The sequence below is a fragment of the Misgurnus anguillicaudatus genome, chromosome 1, assembly GCF_027580225.2.
Source record: "Misgurnus anguillicaudatus chromosome 1, ASM2758022v2, whole genome shotgun sequence".
Lineage (NCBI taxonomy): Eukaryota > Metazoa > Chordata > Actinopteri > Cypriniformes > Cobitidae > Misgurnus > Misgurnus anguillicaudatus.
In genome coordinates, this window is record NC_073337.2 from 252,050 (window position 1) to 271,130 (window position 19,081).

At 39.7% G+C, this 19,081-nt stretch overlaps 1 protein-coding gene across 2 annotated transcripts in view; it reads left to right on the plus strand.

The window, feature by feature from the left end:
- The window catches only part of LOC141365893 (uncharacterized), a 37,196-nt gene extending 27,270 nt beyond the window's left edge, over positions 1 to 9,926 (plus strand). For both annotated transcript variants that reach the window (XM_073870891.1, XM_073870926.1), the window contains exon 10: positions 8,385 to 9,926. In XM_073870891.1, coding sequence (XP_073726992.1) covers positions 8,385 to 9,796 — 1,412 coding nt within the window. In that variant the 3' untranslated portion in view covers positions 9,797 to 9,926. The remainder of the gene's footprint in view (positions 1 to 8,384) is intronic.
- Positions 9,927 to 19,081: the final 9,155 nt, after the last annotated feature.

The following is a 19,081-nucleotide window of genomic DNA, read 5'->3' on the forward strand; positions in this document are numbered from 1 at the left end:
TTTGTGTGTTTTTGTGTGTTTTTGTGTATGTGTGTGCACGTGTGTGTGTGTGTGTGTGTGTGTGTGTGTGTGTGTGTATTTTAAATATTTTTTTTTAATCTGTGTCTGTTTTTTTTGCCAAATTCTATAAGAAATGCTATCTGTGGCAGTCATACCTTTGTGTGTTTGTTTGTGTGTGTGTGTGTGATTGAGCATGTATTTTCTATGTAACATTTGTGCTCTAGTATCAGGCCTACCTTTCTGTGTTGAAATTTTCAGATTTATTCTGGATGCATTGATTCTTTTTTTTTTTAAAGGAAAAAAAAAGGTTTTTTGCATTTCCCATTCATTTCAATTGGGGTCATTTTTACCCCCAAAGGCACAAATTAAGAAATTTTTTTATCTTGACAGATAATCTGGAAAAGTCACAAAATCTTATTCCACTGCGATAAAGAGAACCATGTTTTTAAACTAAAAAAAAATGGCTTGGGGGTAAAATTGACCCCAAGGGTCTTATTAGGGTTAACATGACATAGCACTGGATTTGATATCTTACACACCCAACTTAGAAACCGAAAAAACATATGATGAAAAAATTTACTTGCATGCCACCAAAACACTCATTCATCAATAACTCTCTGGAAAAAAATTATACATTTCCAATAATTTGCGGGAGATAGTCTTTTGGCAGCGTGAAAAAAATACTGGAAAAATAAAACGCTCAACAATGTAAATCAAAAAAGTTAATTTAGAACCCTGATGTACACCATGTTTCACATGTATTAAATATCTGAGCTTTCTCTGTATTTGTGTATAATTATCTTGTTTAATTGACTAATATCTCAGGTAAGTGATTTTCTATGCAGAGCAGGGGCGGAGCCAGACATTGTAGACATTGGGGGCTTAGCCCAAATCTAGGGGTTTCAAAGCTTGGTCCCCTGTTGATATTTTTAAAAAAAAAATTTAAGCTTTATAAACTATTTTTTAATCTAAGTGTTCTCTGTATTGCCCAGTGTTGGGTGTAACTAGTTACTAAGTAATTTGTTACTGTAATTTAATTACATGAAAGAGTAATGTAAGGGATTACTCTTATTTTTCTTGTATTATAGTTACTTCTGATGTAACTAAATACGGTCTATGGACTGTAGAACAATTATGTATACTATAATAAATAGTTGATTTAACATGGTTTAAGTTTACAATTCTCACTATTAACTGGTTGATTATTAGCATTAATATTACTGAGATGTTGACTGTTTTTTTAGTATAGGCCTACTTAAATAGCACATATTAATGCCTGATTCTGCAAAACCTTATTCTACACCCGTAACCCTCCCCATTTCTACAAATACTTAAAATAAACAACTACTTTAGTATTAATAAGCAGTAGTTGGAGATGGAGTATATTGAGGCAAAAGTAGTTAATAATTAATTAATAGAGAGAAATGAACCCTAAAGTGGGACCAGAATAATTGATGTACTTTTATATATTGTTTCTTCGAGCCATTTCAAGCCTATCCTTGTATGATGTACTAAATAGGATTTAGAAAGTAATTAGTAATTATTAAATACTTTTTGGAGTAATTTGTAAAGTAATTTAATTACATGATTGAAGATGTAATTAGTAACTAGTAATTAATTACTTTTTTGAGTAACTTACCCAACACTGGTATTGTCATTTTGAAACTGCAACATAACAAATTTTGACAATGACACTTTAACTTCTTTTATCCAAAAATAGGCAAACATGTTTGCTGAAGGCTAATCCAGTAACTATAAAGCTACATAAGAATAACAATTTTTGACTTCATTGACAGAACAATTTCTCACCTGCTTATGGAAGCGTTTCTCTCTCTATCTGTCTGTCTGTGATCTCTCTCCACCCTCCTCTCTTCCTATTTGCACTGACAGTTATCACACATAAGGATATTTTAATGTAAGAGATTGGGGATTCACATTTTATAACTGTCTATCAATGTATTTCTGAGGTAAAATCATTGCGAATTTCAAATGCATATGGACAAAACTATATACTTTCTCACCTTCTTACTTCTGACGTCTTTAAAAATATAAATCGTATATCCATCTATAAAAAAGTATATATGCAACAATGAGCAAGTTTTTAAATGTACTTTAAATACAACGTTACCAATGATCAATGAGGCAGACTAGACCAGAGCACCACAGTAAGTTAGACGTTAGCCATGCAGATAATATATCAGTTGACGCTATTTAACAGTATTTACATCACATAACTATAAATATACACTTACAGTAATAACGAAGGCACTGTAATAATAAAGACACTTTGAAAATGCGTTTACTGTGGGGAGATTCAGAATGTTATTTTGCATTCAACACCCATCTCTTATTCATTTTCAGTTGAGTGGGGGACCGGAGTGCCGCCACCTAGCGTCCTGGATGAATTCATTTTACAGATCTGAAAAGATTCGGGGCTTTTGACAAAACATTCGGGGCTCGAGCCCCAAAAGCCACCCCCCCCGCTCCGCCCCTGATGCAGAGGTAGTTTATTTCATGTTATGTGTATCCCTCCGCCAGGGCTTTGAACCAGAATTTTTTCCCAGTTGGTTCGTTCCGAACAAAAACAATATTTTAACATTTCCGGTTTTCGGTTCAACCCTAAAATTGACGTTCCTAAATCGGTTAGAACTAAAAAATAAACTTTCCGAACCAGTTAATAACGTTCCACGTCAGCTGTGGGGCATACAAATAAATAGGCTGATCATTAGGACATTAAACTTAAATTATTAGTCTACATAATTTTCCTTAAGTGTGTAATAACTGTAATTCTGACATGCCTACATCTGTCGAGTGCACTTAACCACACAGACGGTGGACGAATGCAAAACGGCGCTTCAGGAAGAAGATTCAGCATAAAAAGTCATTCCACATAAAGTGAAAATTACGTTGTTTTTCAGTGCTTTATTCACCAAATTTATTTTAATAGACTACAGTTTGAGACACAGTAGCGCAACTCTCTCTCAAGTTTATACATCAAGAAGGGCAGAGTTGGACTGGACACATTCAACCGCATGTGGGTACAGAAAATTGCTCACTTTAGTGTCTTTTAGTGGTTAAATTGTTTAAAATCACTTAAGTGTTAACATTTGCAAGCCTTTGAAATACGTGCAAATGATCAACTTTCACCCTGCTTCCTATCCCTACTGTGTTTATATTTATATATATATATATATATATATATATATATATATATATATATATATATATATATATATATATATATATATATATATATATATATATATAAATCTCTCCCAAGGGTTTTTGTCCTTCTAGGAGTTTTCCCACTGGGTTTTTTTCCTAGGGAGTTTTTCATCCCCGGGAGAGTCAGCCAAGTTTGGCTTAACTTAGCACTTTACTGTATACGTTACATTATTACTACGCTCGCTTGTATGGTTTAATTTTAGTCGCTGTATTCTACTTCTTATATTATCTATTGATTATTATTATTGTTCTCCCCATACAGTTTATACACTATATTGCTATAAGTTTTGGGACACCTGCCTTTATATGCACATATACCTGAATGACATCCTATTTTTTACCTATAGGGTTTAATATGGACTTGCCCCACCCTTTGCAGCTATAACACCTTCAAGTCTTCTTGGAAGATTTTCTACAAGGTTTAGGAGTGTGTTTATGGGAATTTTGACCATTCTTCTAAAAGCACATTTGTAAGGTCACACACTGATGTTAGACAAGAAAGGCCTCACTCGTAGTCTTCGCTCTAATTCATCCCAAAGATGTTCCCTTTCGGTTGGTCACTACGACGTCACGTTGTGGCCAACGAATTGGGAAACTCTTTGCGGAGACTAATCTACTTCGAACTTGAAATTGGCATGAAGTTATTTGCATCTGCTGGCGTGCCCCGCCGCGCGAGTATAAAACAAGCTTCAGGTGGAGTACCAAATCAGCTTTATTTGCTTTGAAAGTCGGCAGATCTCTTGCTCACGAGAAGCTCTCTATCCTGAGGAAGTACACTGCTTTGCCTAAAGTTGATTGGACTGTCAGCACCACAGCGAAGGCTTGCAGTTTTCCACCCCTTATTTCTCTCACGGTTTTTTAAACTTGAGTTCGAGTGTGTGCATTGTTGCTACCCGGTGTGCTTCATCAGCTCAGTGCTATACAAAAGAGTGATTTCCCTAAAAGAGCAGCACGTTTGAACTTGTGTTTTTTTTTAAGACAGCTATTCATTTTAAAGATGGCATTTTGTCCGTGTTGTAGTTCCGGATGCGGCATGTACATGGCTCCCCGGAATGGCCACGATTGTTGTGTCTTGTGTTTGGGTCTACAGCACACCGAGGCAGGGTTCGTGGAAGGTTCATGCTCCGTGTGCGAGAGTATGTCCCTCGTGGATTTGCGGAGACGGGTGTCGTTTCTTTGGGAATGGTGCCCTCCTTCGTTATCGAGTCCCGCCTTCGGGTGTGGTGACAGTTAAGTAAGGATGACCTCCGTATAACGGTTCGTCCAGTGGCTCTCAGCGCCCTGATACACCACCAGCGGAGGTACCGATGGATACGAGTGGCGCATGTTCTACGTCATCCTTGTTGTCTGTCCTCCACCTGATGCCACATTTAACATAGCATCTGAGGGGGGGTTGTCAACATGAGACACCGATTCGGATCCGCTCCCTCCTTTGGGTAGGGTTGCAGAGCTCGTTTTCGACTCTGAGATGGCAGCTATGCTTTCTCGGGTGGCGCGGCTATCGGCTTGGAGTGGACTCAATCTCCCCCACCCGAACCTTCCCGCCTTGATGATTGGTGCCCTTCTCCCCCGAGATGCATGAGGAGTTGATGCTGTCTTGGAAAACCTTGTTTTCCTTCCAGAACGGACCGCATCAGCCCTCACCCCTTGCCTCTCTCCACGGTAGAGCTGTTAAAGGTTACACTTGTATCCCAACAGTGGAGGGCTTGGTTGCTGCAGGTTCACCAGGCTAAGGCTCTGAGGGACCTGCATGAAGGAGGTCATGATCTGACACCTAACATATTCACTAGATTCTATAGTGATCAAGATTGTATCCTCATGTTCTCTTCTCAAACCAGTGAGAACGCAGAGGGTCAGCTCGTGTGTCGGCTTGCAAGTTCATTTTGATTACACCGTAGTGTCATTATAGAATACAGTAAGTGTCACAAAAACGGTTTTGATACTCCTTCACTGCCTCAGTGGAGCTTCGGCTGTCAGCCTCTAACTAGATCAGGGGTGTCAAACATACGGCCAGTGCTGGGCAAGCTACTTGGAAAATGTAGTGAGCTAAGCTACCAGTTACTTCACATTAAATGAAGCTTCACTACACTGAAGCTAGGGAAATGTAGCAAGCTAAGCTACATCAAAAGTAGCTTGCTACATCCAAGCTACTTTTTTATTTTTAACCAGTTTTATTATGTAATTATTTATTCAGTTTCAATTTATCATTTTGGTAATTATAGGCAATACAAGCATAATGTAGGCCTAGGTACTTCACATTTTGGGGCTGTTTGCTGGACTTATCCTACTCCCAGAATGCATGTTTGAGCTGCCTTTATTCAAAAACACCTGGCCCTGACATATCTTAACACAAGGGTCTCCAACATGGGCCCGCAGGCAACAGGTAGCCTGCACAGAGTCTGTGAGGTGCCCGCCAAAGCACATTCTATTAATAGTTTCAATTGAAGGGTTTCGTTGCAAAAGATAACCACCGTGTTTTTAATTGTTCAGAAATCTTGTTTTTTGGTTGTGCATTCCAATTAATTTCAATGCAACTGCAGTTGGTTTGTTTTGATTTAAACCTTCATAACTTAATAAATACAGCTAAGTAGCACCATAAAACAAAATAATAACATGATAACATAATAATAAACATGTTTTGTCAAAAATGTAAAAAAATGGATTTATCTCGTTTTGCAACATAACTCTTCAATTGTAATATTTATAACATGTTTTTATATTAGCTTGGCTTGGTGACATAACCCAGTCAGAAGAGCACGAGTCTTCACAGAATGCGAGTGGTAATGTTTTGTATGAATGAAGACGTCCTGTGTCGATTCAAATGATGCGCTTATTCTCAAATTCAGGACGACTTCAGAAATGTTTGGAAAATTGTAGCTTGTGTGGAAGCTACCTCACTACTTGGTCAAAAAAAGAGCTTAGCTATTGAAAAGCTATTTGATTTAGAAAGCAGCTAAGCTACCGCCAAGCTACTGAAAAATGTAGTTAAACTACTAGCTTCGCTACTTGTAGTGAAGCTACTGCCCAGCACTGCATACGGCCCGCGGGCCGGATACGGCCCACAAAGGTGTCCAATCCGGCCCGCATGATGATTGTTAATTATTAAATACGTATTTTAAAAACACTTTCAGAGGTGTCTAGATCGTTTTTAATATGAGAAACTTGCGGAAAGCAGCAAAACGCGGACCATAGACTAATCACGGTCCCCAAAGATCTTGCTGTTTTATTGTTACTGCTCCGCTAAAGATCCACTGATTCCGCTAATCCACTTTGTGTTTTCCCGCCTGCTCCGCAGCATCTCTGTGTCCAATCTCTGCCTGGAGAGCGAAGACGGCATTTTCCGAAGTTCGTTGCATTAACAGGTAGATTCATTAAATTAAATCAGTTGTTAAACAACAGAATTAGTAATTTGGAAGTTTGTTTATGTATTTCTTCCGGTAATGATTTGCTGTCGGTGTTCTAAAAGTGCTAACAGCTTAGCAAGCAAACAACAACAAAATAGCCTCATTCTTGGTATTAACGTTACAATACTTGTCTAATTAATTTAATCTTCCCGATCAGATCTAAGTTAATATAAACACAAAATTTGCTGTTGTTGGCACACTTAGTAGACAAAAACACCAATGTCTTGATAAAAAAAAGACAGAGAACGGAAAGGGAGGCTGCTAAAGGCAGTTCAACATTGCAAACATGGATTCAAAGCTCCATCAAGCCAGCAGGTAAATCATATTGAATATTTAGCAGATTGTCACACTTTAATTCTTGTTATTATATTTCCCATTATAACCACATGCTAGTAATATAACACATCATATTTATAATACTTTATTAAAACCGTAATAATAGTACCACCCCTTAGTACCCTTTTTGGTTTGGGCCACTGCCCTATCTAGCATTTTTTATTTTCTAAATGACTGTTCTCATTACAAATATATTCTAAAGAAAAGTTTATGGTTTATAAATAATTTTGGCATTAAGGAATAATGCAAAAGAAGTTAAATTAAGGCTTTACAAACTACGGCCAGTGGATTTTGTACAGATGTAAATTTATGTGTATAATATGTACAGTATGAGTGTGACTTGTAGTTTTCACAGAGCTGTTTGTTTCTCTAGTTTTCTTGCTAAACTAACTAATTAATTGGTTTGTTTAGTTAATATTAAAACAATTATCAGCACACTAAGGTTAAAAAAATTATCCGGCCCTCACTTCGTGGCGTTATTTACCATCCGGCCCTCAGCCTAAAATGAGTTTGACAACCCTGCACTAGATGTATTCCCTGAAAACCTGTGTTAGGCTAGGCGTCCGCATTGCGTCCCCTACGCAGGGTTCCTGTGTGTAAAGTCTACACAGGCACTGGAAGGGTCAGCTTCAGTTGCGCTTTGGTAGGGATTCCCAATTCGTCGGTCACAAACCTTGTAGTGACCAACCGAAAGTAAACGTCTCAGTTGCATATGTAACCCTCATTCCCTGAGGGAAGGGGTTAGAGACGTCACATCCCGTTGCCACAGTTTGCTGTTCCACTGCTGATGCCATCCGTGCACTGAGGCTCGGCTTTCTCGGCAAGTAATAGCTGATTTGGTGTTTCACCTGAGGCTTGTTTTGTGCTCGCGTGACGGGGCAGTGCCAGCAGATGCAAATACCTGCATGCAAAGTTCATTGGCGTTTTATTGGTTTCTCAAAGTAGATTGGTCTCCGCAAAGTGGTTCTGAATTCGTCGGTCACGACGTGACGTCTCCGTTCCCTTCCTTCAGGGAACAGGGTTTACATACGTAACTGAGACGTTCTAGGTTAAGGTCAGGACTCTGTGCAAGCCAGGCTAGTTCCAACACACTACAACTCGCTCATCCATGTCTTTATGGACCTTGCTTTGTGTACTGTTGGAGCAGGAAGGGGCCATCCCCAAACTGTTCCCACAAAGTTGGGAGCATGAAATTGTTCAAAATGTCTTGGTATGATGAAGCATAAAGAGTTTCTTTCACTGGAAGTGTTTGAAACACCTGAATTCAATTATTTGGAGGGGTGTCCCAAAACTTTTGGCAATATAGTGTTTATGAATGTGCATATAGCTAATCGCTTCATGTAAATCCAACAATGTCATTGGAGGAAGTAACAGTATAAATAATGGATGTTTATTTTGAGGGTCTGATGTTTTCCACAGACTCGGAGGGCAAGATGTCCAGCAGACCTGACATGAAGCAGAATGGAGCGGAGACTGGAGCATCAACTTCTACTGGCTCACATCCAGAACAGACATCTGGGGAAACCAAGCCATCAAACCCAATGACCGCTGACAAGGCTCGTGCTCGACACTTGTGTGACACCTGTGGCCGAACGTTCACGCGCAGGTCCGACGTACGGCGACACCAGCTGACCCATACCGGTGAACGGCCCTTCCACTGCAGCCAATGCGATAAAACGTTCCAGCACGCATGGGATCTGACCAGACATTGCCGCAAGATGCACGGCGAGACCGCCTTCATCTGCCAGCTCTGTCGCAGCACCTTTGGCAACCTGCGGATCCTGGCTGCTCACCACAAGAAGAGCCACTCCGGCGATCTACCACATTACTGCTCCATCTGTGGCGAAGCCAGCCTGACGGCCGCCGCTCTCGTTCAGCACCGCAAAGCTCACAGCGCCAAGCAGCAGTACCTGTGCGAGCAGTGCGGGGAAGGGTTTGACACCCTGCTACAGAGGTCCGTGCACCGGCAGAGCCATCGTAGACTCCAACAGTTTAAATGTCCTCAGTGCGATAAGACGTACACACGACGCACGGACGTCAAACGACACTTGCTCAGTCACACAGGCGAGCGGCCACATCAGTGCTCCGTCTGTGGCAAACGGTTCGGCCTTCGCGCAGGCCTTCAGAAACACTTAATCACCCACTCGCACGAGAGGCCATTTCAGTGTCCGCACTGCCCGAAGAGCTTCAGGCAGCCATCCATTTTGCGCCGCCATGAGCGCATGCACACAGGCGAGCGACCATACCTCTGCTCGCAGTGCGGAAAAGGATTTCTTTCACACGGAGAGCTCATCAAGCATGGAAGGACCCACACGGAAGAGAGGCCGCACTCCTGCCCGCAGTGTTGCAAGGCCTTTAAGTCCAAAAGAGCTCTACAGGAGCACGTTTCGTCTCACAGCGGTGCTCGGCCATACCCGTGCAACTTCTGCGGGAAAATGTTCGCCAAGCCCTTTGCCTTGAACAGACACTATCTAATCCACACCGGAGAGAGGCCGTTCTCTTGCGCCCACTGCGACAGAGCCTTCCTCACCTTCAGTGAGTTGTCCCTCCACGAGCGCGTGCACACGGGTGAGCGGCCTTACTGCTGCGCGGTCTGTCCCAGAAAATTTCGGAGTTCTTCCGAGTTGGCGAGGCACAGGCGCAGTCATTCACTGGAGCGTCCACACAGCTGCGGTTACTGCCCCAAAACATACGCCTGTCCCATCAAACTAAAAAACCACGTCAGAATCCACACAGGTGAGAGCAAACCGAGGCGCTTGGTAGGCAGTAAACCAACTGCTGATGCACCAGAGACGGATGTACGTTTACCAATAGAGATGACGGAATCTTAACATCAATGGATAGTAAATAACAGCATCCAGAACAAGACTGACACCAGTGTTAGGTGACCGATTGGTTATTTTCCCTGATTTAACAGCACCAACTATGTAAAGTTATGGATAAAGAATTTCATCAAATATGCATGCGATCCTGTTGTCAGTTCATTGAGTTATAAGCTTTTGTTGCTTTATCATATATTATTTATGAAATTGTGTTTTGGTATGACAAACATTTGTTTATTTTATGGATGAGTAGTAGCAGTAATGAGTCCAGCAAACATGAAATCCCCTTCAGTACAGTCTCAGAACAAAGCACATGAAGTTATGTGAGAGAGTGACCAGAGTGTGCAGTACAATTAGCAGCAGATCGTCATGATCGGACTCTTTATGCAATACCATATAAAGCTGGCAGTGATTCTGCTGTAGGTAGGTTGTTCCGAAACACACGGACGCCAACAGACCACCATTCATCCTTTGTGTCCGTGTCTTTGTGCAAGTATGTTTGTGTGTGTGTAATTTTGTGTGGTTGTGTATGTCTGTGTGTGTGTGTGTTTTGTGTTGTGTATGGTTTGTTTGTGTGTGTGCGTGTGTGTGTGTGTGTGTGTGTGTGTGTGTGTGTGTGTGTGTGTGTGTGTGTGTGTGCTATTGATTGGGTTTTGTGACACAGAAAGAGAGAGAGACATAGAGATGATTATGTAATATGTGTATGTATGAGAATTAACAGTTAGAATTTGAAAATAAACATTCAACCTAAACATTCTATGAATGTAAGTCTATGGGAGTTTTTTTTATGTTTGATCGGACGGTTTAGGAGAACCGTGAATCTGATACTTTAGAAAAGATATAGCACACAGATATAGAAGGTCTGTTCAAAGTTTGGTGGCTATGGCTTGAAAGCTCTAGGAAGATTTAAGAGTTGGAAAATGTAATCTCAGAAAAATGTACTAGATAGGTACATTTTCTGAAGAAAATGTGAAGTGATGCTTGCTGTGGCTAAATTCTGGGGACAATATCATCAAAGAATGATTATACTTCAAGCCACAAGTAAAACAATCCAACCCCCTTGTCTCTACAATGTTCTGATGCAGAGATATAAGGCTTTGTTTATTCCATTTCTAGGGTACTGTATTTGGTTGCTAGGGAGAAAATTGGCACCTACTAGTGATTATACTCCAAGCTACGAGTAAATCGTTCCAACCCCCTTGTTTCTAAAATGTTCTAATGCAGAGATATAAGGTTTTGTTTATTCAGTTGCTAGGGAGAGAATTTGCATCCAATAGTGATTGTACTCCGAGTCACGAGTAAAATGGTCCAACCCCCGTGTCTCTATGATTTTCTTATGCAGATATAAGGCTTTGTTTATTCGGTTGCTAGGGTATTGTATTTGGTTGCTAGGGAGTAAATTGGCACCCACTAGTGATTATACTCTCGAGTCACAATTTAAAGGGTCCAACCTCCATGTCTATGATGTTCTGATGCAGAGATATAAGGCTTTGTTTATTATGTTGCTAGGCTACTGTATTTGGTTGCTAGGGGTGTGGTTTAATACCTCTTTAAGAATCCTGAGATACTGATTGGATGTCCGAGTAAAATGAGCCCACCCTCATGCATCTGACACTGTGCTGCAAAGATATCCATCTGGGCATTTTATAACGGCAGTCTATGGGATCGGTTGCTAGAGTGCCCAAAATGGTTGCTATGGCATGGCTTGACATCTTCATGATGATCCTGAGAGACTGCCGGAGTAAAATGAGCCCACTCACTTGTCTCTGTGACACTGTTATGCGGAAATGTACATTAAAAACCCTGTACACAATAGATATCATAGTAGAAAAAACGCATTGCTTTCCTTGCCTTGGCCATTTATTTCTATTGGGGCAATTTCGAACAGCATTTGCTCCCCAGGGGAACAACTTACACCTGATTTCAAAATATGTTCTTACTTGCAAGCCTCTTTAAGCCTTATGGGTTGTTTTTGGCCTTTTTTTTAGTCTTAATTTGGCCACAACTTTGTCTGTGTTTCTGCAAATTAAATGATTTTTGGTGACAAATGTTATATTGGGACTTATTTTGAGAAAATGCTTTTCTTCAGCACTCAAAGTGCTTTACATATAAAAATGGGGAATCTTCTCACACCAGCAATGTGCAGCATTCACCTGGATGATGCGACGGCAGCCCACCACACACCCCTACTCTTTTTCAAATGACATCCTGAGATTTTTAATGACCACAGAAAGTCAGGACCTCGGTTTAACATCTCATTCGAAAGACGGTGCTTTTTGACAGTATAGTGCCCCCATCACTATACTGGGGTGTTAGGACTCATACAGACCAAAGGATGAGCACCCCTGCTGGTCTCACTAACTCCTTATCCAGCAGCAACCTGGTTTTTCCAGGAGGTCTCCCCTACTTAACTTCAGTGGGCAAGCTGTCTTGGGCTACAGGGTTTACAATTTACTACCCTTTCGGGTTGTTTGTGTACACAAAAGCCACTAAATTAAACAGCTTTATGAAATGTATCAGTTGATTTATTTATTTTTTGCATACATTTGTTAATTAACCTCAGTACTAATCAAAACTACAAAATGTTAACAACAATTCCAGGATTTATACTCTTTAATTGCCAAGCTTATAAGTGATGTCACTGATTTGAGAAAAAAAACACACAAAATTAATGATTTTCAATATAAAATTAATTGTGGACTGGATTTTTTCCCCTTGTTTACAGTCTTGGGCATGTCAAAGATTAGTAAAAACATATACTTTGATGCATTGTTAGTTTTTGTGCAGCATCAGATTTTATTTTTTCTCCCTAGTTAGTTGTTCATGTCTTTTTTTGCCCCATTGACTTCTATTATTACACATTTTTTGAGTGCAAAGCCATGACATCAAATAATCATGGATTCTTGATTGTTGGTGGTTTATCCTTTTGCTAAGAGGTAAAACATTTCATTTTTACTGTTGATCACCATGTGGCACCGTTTACCCTTCAGTAGGCCTGTGCTTAAAGGGACACTCCACTTTTTTGCAAATATGCTCATTTTCCAGCTCCTCTAGAGTTAAACATTTAATTCTTACCGTTTTGGAATCCATTCAGCTGATCTCTGGGTCTGGCGCTAACACTTTTAGCATAGCTTAGCACAATCCATAGAATCTAGCATTAGAATCTGCCTTAGCATCACACCAAAAAATAACCAAATTTCCATATTTTTCCTGTTTAAAACTTGACTCTTCTGTAGTTACATCGTGTACTAAGTCCGACGGAAAATTAAAAGTTGCGATTTTCTAGGCAGATATGGCTAGGACTATACTCTCATTCTGGCGTAATAATCAAGGATGTTGCTGCCATAACATGGCTGCAGGAGGCGCAATGATATTACGCAGCAGCCGAAAATAGTCCCCTTAGTATCTTTCAATAGCAGGGGACTATTTTTGGGCACTGCGTAGTATCATTGTGTCTCCTGTAGCCATGTTGCGGCGGCAAAGTTTTTGATTATTACACCAGAATGAGAGTTTTCAGTGGGGTAGAGATCAGGAGCCTCATTTATAAACGTTGCGTACGCCACTCTCTACGCAATAGTTGTTATTTATAAAAAGCAAACTTGACGGGAAAATGTGCTGTCCGTCACGCAAGCTCTGACCCAGGCGTACGCACAAAAACGGGTGAAATGAGAAATGGCGACACCGACGGCAGATGGAAGAAACACGTGAAAGTGAAAGTAAAAATGACAACACTACCTCTCATAAATAACATGAAGACTTCTGTTGTGTCGAAGTCTGTTCCCCCTATGTTCCCCCTATTTTTCCCTTCAGTGTAGTGTTTTTATGGCGTTTTTATCACGTTATAGGTTTTATTATTTATATATTTAAAGTTTTAATGGCTACTGAGATGTATATGTGTGCATTTCTGTAATGTATCTGTATTGTTCTTAATGGTAAGTCAATTATTTTTACAGTATGAATAATATTATATGTATAATATTTATTTAATTATGTATGCAAACATTACATTTTTAAAACGACCAGTAAAGGAAAAAAAAGAAAAAGACAGGCTATATTTTAAAAGAAATACCCTAATAGAAAACTGTCAAATGTATGAAATATTTAATAAATTGTATTATAAAATACATGATATTATGCCTTTTTAGTATAACCAATTCAAATCTTTAATCTTTCTAAATGTAACGTGATGAAAACGCTATAAAAGCACTACACTAAAGGGCGATTATAGTCGTGCGTAGGTCCTACGGCGTAGCTACGGCGTAGGCTATCCGTAGCCTGTGCGTAGCTCTGCGTAGCCTGACGCGCACCTCACAAAATTTCTAACAGCGCGTCGGCTCTACGCGGACCGTAAGCGCTGTGATTGGTCCACCAGAACCCCTCCCATCAGGTAAAAAAACTGCGTCATAGGTATTTCCGTTTGAGACGGTGAAAACAAAGATGAGCCAAGTTGAGGAGTGATTTAACTCAAACTGAAACATAAGTCGCTGTTTATTTACTTCCATCATTGCTGGTCTTCTCAAATTATACACAACAAGTTGCTATTTCTTCTTCGTTTGTGGGTTTACTTGCTTAGCCTCTTCTTCTGTGACGACTTCTGCTGCTACTGTGGTTACACGCGTGATTACTGCCAACCAGCGGTTTCGCGTGTGTTTGCACGTCGACGCGGACGGCGACGCACAAGTATAAATGAAAACCGACGCGGAACCTACGCCGTCGCTGCTACGCCGTAGGACCTACGCACGACTATAAATCGCCCTTAAAGGGAAACATAGGGGGAACGGAGTTCGACACACTTCACAAAGCAAGTCTTACAATTAACAGCCTACACGAACACCCGTTTGATCGATCAGCAGTGAAACAAAAAAATAAAGAAATCGAAAATTACAACAGAAATTCAAATGAACACATATTTGCTAAAAGAAAAGTGAAATATGTTCTGCAATAATATTGGCATGTTGTGCAATTCATCCTCATAAAGAATATAGTTAACAGAACGAAATAATGTACAAAACTGATATTCTCGTCAATGTGTCCGTCTGGCGGAGCAGATATAGATGCAATTACATAGACAGATAGATAGATAATTAAGGATATATATAGTTAGATAGATAGATAAATAAATAGATAGATGTATTAATTGTCCACTGGGGAAAGTTGTTTTCATAGTAAACCATATCTTCATAATCTACGGAATTATGGTATTCATGCATATGCCTTTAGTGTGTTTTATTTTTGATAAAACAATGTATGGCGTATGTCTCAACCATTCAGGAAGCAACAAGAAATTACATTTGCGCTGAACAATGTCCCATTTCCACGTCGATTATTACCGACATCTGTAGCTTGTCAGATGCAATTAAATGAATGGAAATAAAATGCCCCATCACAATGCGTAATGCCCACACTGTGCCCTCCAAACAACGTTTTTCTCCTCTTTTCCCCCTCGCCAACGATAACTTCTACTTCACATTGAGTGAATTTACGTTTTTTTTATTTCCTCTATGTGTTTGCCATGATTTCGCAATCAATGCATATTAACTTGTGGGCGTTTCACGGACTATTTATGGGCAACTATGGGCGTGTCATGAAGCCGCAAAAGCTGCGCTACATTTAGAATTGATTGTGATTTATTAAGGGAAAAATGCGTAGGATGTGCGTGCGCACGGTTTTATAAATCCGAATATTTCTGTGCGTACGCCCGTCCTATGTTTCATCCGTACGCCACTTCTGACGCAAATCCTACGCAAAGTTTTATAAATGAGGCCCCAGGGAATTGAGCTGGCCACCCCATAACCTCAATCTTTTTTGTCTGGAACCAAGGTTTTGCCCTCTTGCTTGTGTGTTTGGGGTTGTTGGCTTGTTGAAACACCAATTTCTGGGGCATTTCCTCTTCAGCAAAGGGCACCATAATCTCTTCGAATATTCTGATGTACTCAAACTGAATCATTCTCCCTTGTATGCAATAAATAGGCCCAACATGGTAGTATGAAAAACATCTCAACACCATGATTTTTGCACCACCATGTTTAACTGGTGTACCATGTTTAACTGGTGTACCACAGTACCACGTCTTTACATTGTACTGTGGCTTGAATTCAGTACCCAGGAGTCGCCTGAGGTTCTGCCGATAACCACTTGACCCAAAAATTACTATTTTACTCTCATCAGGTCACAAAATGTTACGCCATTTTTCTTTGGGTCAGTTTATATGTTAATGTGATTCTGCACATTTCTTTTTTCCAACAATGGTGCTTTACGGGGGCTTCTTGCTAACAGCTTAGCTTCAATCAGATGTCTTCTGACTGTCACAGTATTTACAGATCATTTTAGATCATCTTTGATCTTTCTAGATGTGATGAAAGGCTGAATCTTTGCCATCTTGACTATTCTTCAATTTGTATTAACTGTAGTTGCTTGTTTTCTTCCATGTGCTTTGGGTTTTTCTTGACATTTTTAAAGCATTTGAGATCATTTAAGCTGAGCATCATAAACTTTGCTGCATTTCTTTATACTTTTTCTCCTCTTAAATCAACATTTTAATCAAATTGCGTTGTTCCTCTGAGCAATGATGGAACAGTCCATTTTAATTTAATTTTAATTAGAAATTCAGCAGCAGATATATTTTATAACAATGGGTGAAACATTTGCTTCCACTCTTTCCTAATAAAGGATGAAGAATGAACAGAATGAACTCATTTTTCAATTAAACTTCACACTGCTATTATTTTGATCACGCCACTTTCCATAAATGAGTCTTTAACTCAGAACAAGTAGTGTGGATACAAATGGGTCTATTGTTTTTCTATTACACTACTACATCTGTAAGAAAATCATTTCGAATGCAGAAATATTACTACTACGGATAACAGATCACGTTACTGATGTGGCACTGCTATTATTTTAAACATAACTGTATATGAAGGAACCCGTGTGATATACTGTATTACTATGTATCATTACTGGACTATGATCTCCTACACTTCTAGGATCAAAAAATCATCTCAACCGTCTTTGTTCCAGTTATTGTCACACCAGCCTACAAATCTGTCTACCTCGGAGAAATAATGTGAAGCATTGCCTTTCCTATTTAATAAGCTTCAAATTTCTGTATCATAAGAAAATGTAATGAAAAAGTACTATCTTGTCTTGCTACACAATCGTTGGTGTATAATAAAATAAAATTGGTGAGCAGATGCATCGTGTGTTCGTAATTTAAACCTCAGAATACAAGTTGTTGACTCTCACCTGTTGTGTACGGTTGTTCAAGAAAGAATAGAGCCACTTACTACAGAAAGTTCTATTAACATTGTGGTCAACAACGTGGGATTCATGGTATTAAAGGCTGAACTAAAATAAATAAAAAGTAAACGGGCATATGCCTGAGTGTCTTCTAAATGACTGCTGACCAAATGACTGATGCAATTAATGTCATCTTCAGTACCTCGACTTTTCCTATATGCAAATTGAAACGAGTTGATCCAAACCCATTAGAACGAAGGCGGAGGGTGAATCAACTCCAGGGTAAGGCTAAGGAGGATTCACGCACATGCAAAATCCGAGCTAAGCCAGTTCATATGAGAACACTGTATACAGTATGAACTGCTCGTCGAGATTTGTATGAGAGTGAAGGAAATCCCATTGCACCCTGCTGAAAAAATCAGCATAGACCAGCATCATTCCCTTGCTGGTTTAGTGCTGCGTTAGCTCGTGGTATTACAAGCATGGTGCTGGTATGCTGATGACCACCAGCTAAACCAGCATGGAAATTATACTGGTCTATGCTGGTAGTCACCAGCAAACCAGCACCAAAACATGATATGCTGGTCTTGTTGGTATGCTGTTTTTTTCAGCAGGGCATGCTAAGCACTCTCGCGCATTAACATTGTGATATTGCGTCAATAATGTTCATTAAAATAACACAAACCAAAATGAACTCTAAAGAAGAGAAGTATGTTATATCTAAAAGCTGCGAGTGGGGACTGTGAAGCTTTTAGCACCACCTTTGCGCTTTGGTCTGCCCATTTTGAGAGAGAGGGAGGGATAGAGAGGGTAGGTTAGTTAGTCATCATAGCGATATTTTAAGCGGAGCAGATACTTGTGTCTGTGGCGCGTAGTGATCAACCGAAGGCAAGCCGCTGTCCTTGCATGATAGAGCAGTCTTAAAGAAATGCTAAAAGAATGTAAGAGTGTTTTCACACCTGCCTTGTTTGGTTCGATTGAATCGTACCAGAGTTCGATTGCTCAATTGGTGCGGTTCGTTTGGGCAGGTGAGAATGCAGCAATCGAACTCTGGTGGGCACCAAAAGCGGACCAAACAAGCGGTCACCTCTTCAAGCAGTTTAGGAAATACGTTGAAATACATGTGGCCAATGAGTGATGTTGATCTTATCACATGACAGAATTTTGGTTCGTTTCAACTGGTGCGGATCAGAGCAATCAGTGTGGTGTGAAATGGAAACAAAACTGCTAAAAAAGTTACAATGTATAATTTTTTGCTTTTGGTCCGGACCAAATGAACCGAACTACAGATGTGAAAACACCCTAAGTGTCTGAGGTAAAAACAAAAAGACCTTAAATTATGCAAATTCACGCTTTTTGCTGAGCACAAGAGAAAGCGGGTACTCCTGGGCCCAGTTTTTCAAAAGTAATTTACTAGGATTTTGGATAACGGATTGGATCAAATCTTGAAAATGGGTTTTTCAAATAAAAAAACAGATTGCATAATCGGATTAGATCACATAATCCAATCTTGGTTTTGATCCTGATCAAACCTTTAATTTGGGTTTTTCTGAACTTTTTTGTAGGATTTGGATCACTTTGATCCAAAAAATCTGGATTAAACTGATTCCATCAGAAGGGTGGATTTAGCGTGGATTTCATGCCCAAAATGTAATGAAAACTTAAAAAATTTATCAAATAATACTATATTTGGATCATGCAGTATCTTACAAGATATCCTATTTATTCATTAGGTTTTAATTTTATTTGTTCATCTGTCAGGCTACAGTGATTAGGTAGGCTTTAACGTATTCAGCCTTTCAGTATAGGCCTACAGCAAAGTAGAAAGAGTTTGGCCTCATAAAATAATCCCCAAACAGCTGTCAAAATTGACCAAAAACAATACATTTTATTCTGTCACTAACTGATATATATATTAAGAGTTTAGTTGCAAAACGAGATAAATCCGTTTTTTTAATTATTCAGAAATCTTGTTTTTTGTTTTTGCATTCCAATTAATATCAATTCAACTGCAGTTGGTTTGTTTTGATTTAAACCTTCATAGCTTAAAAAATA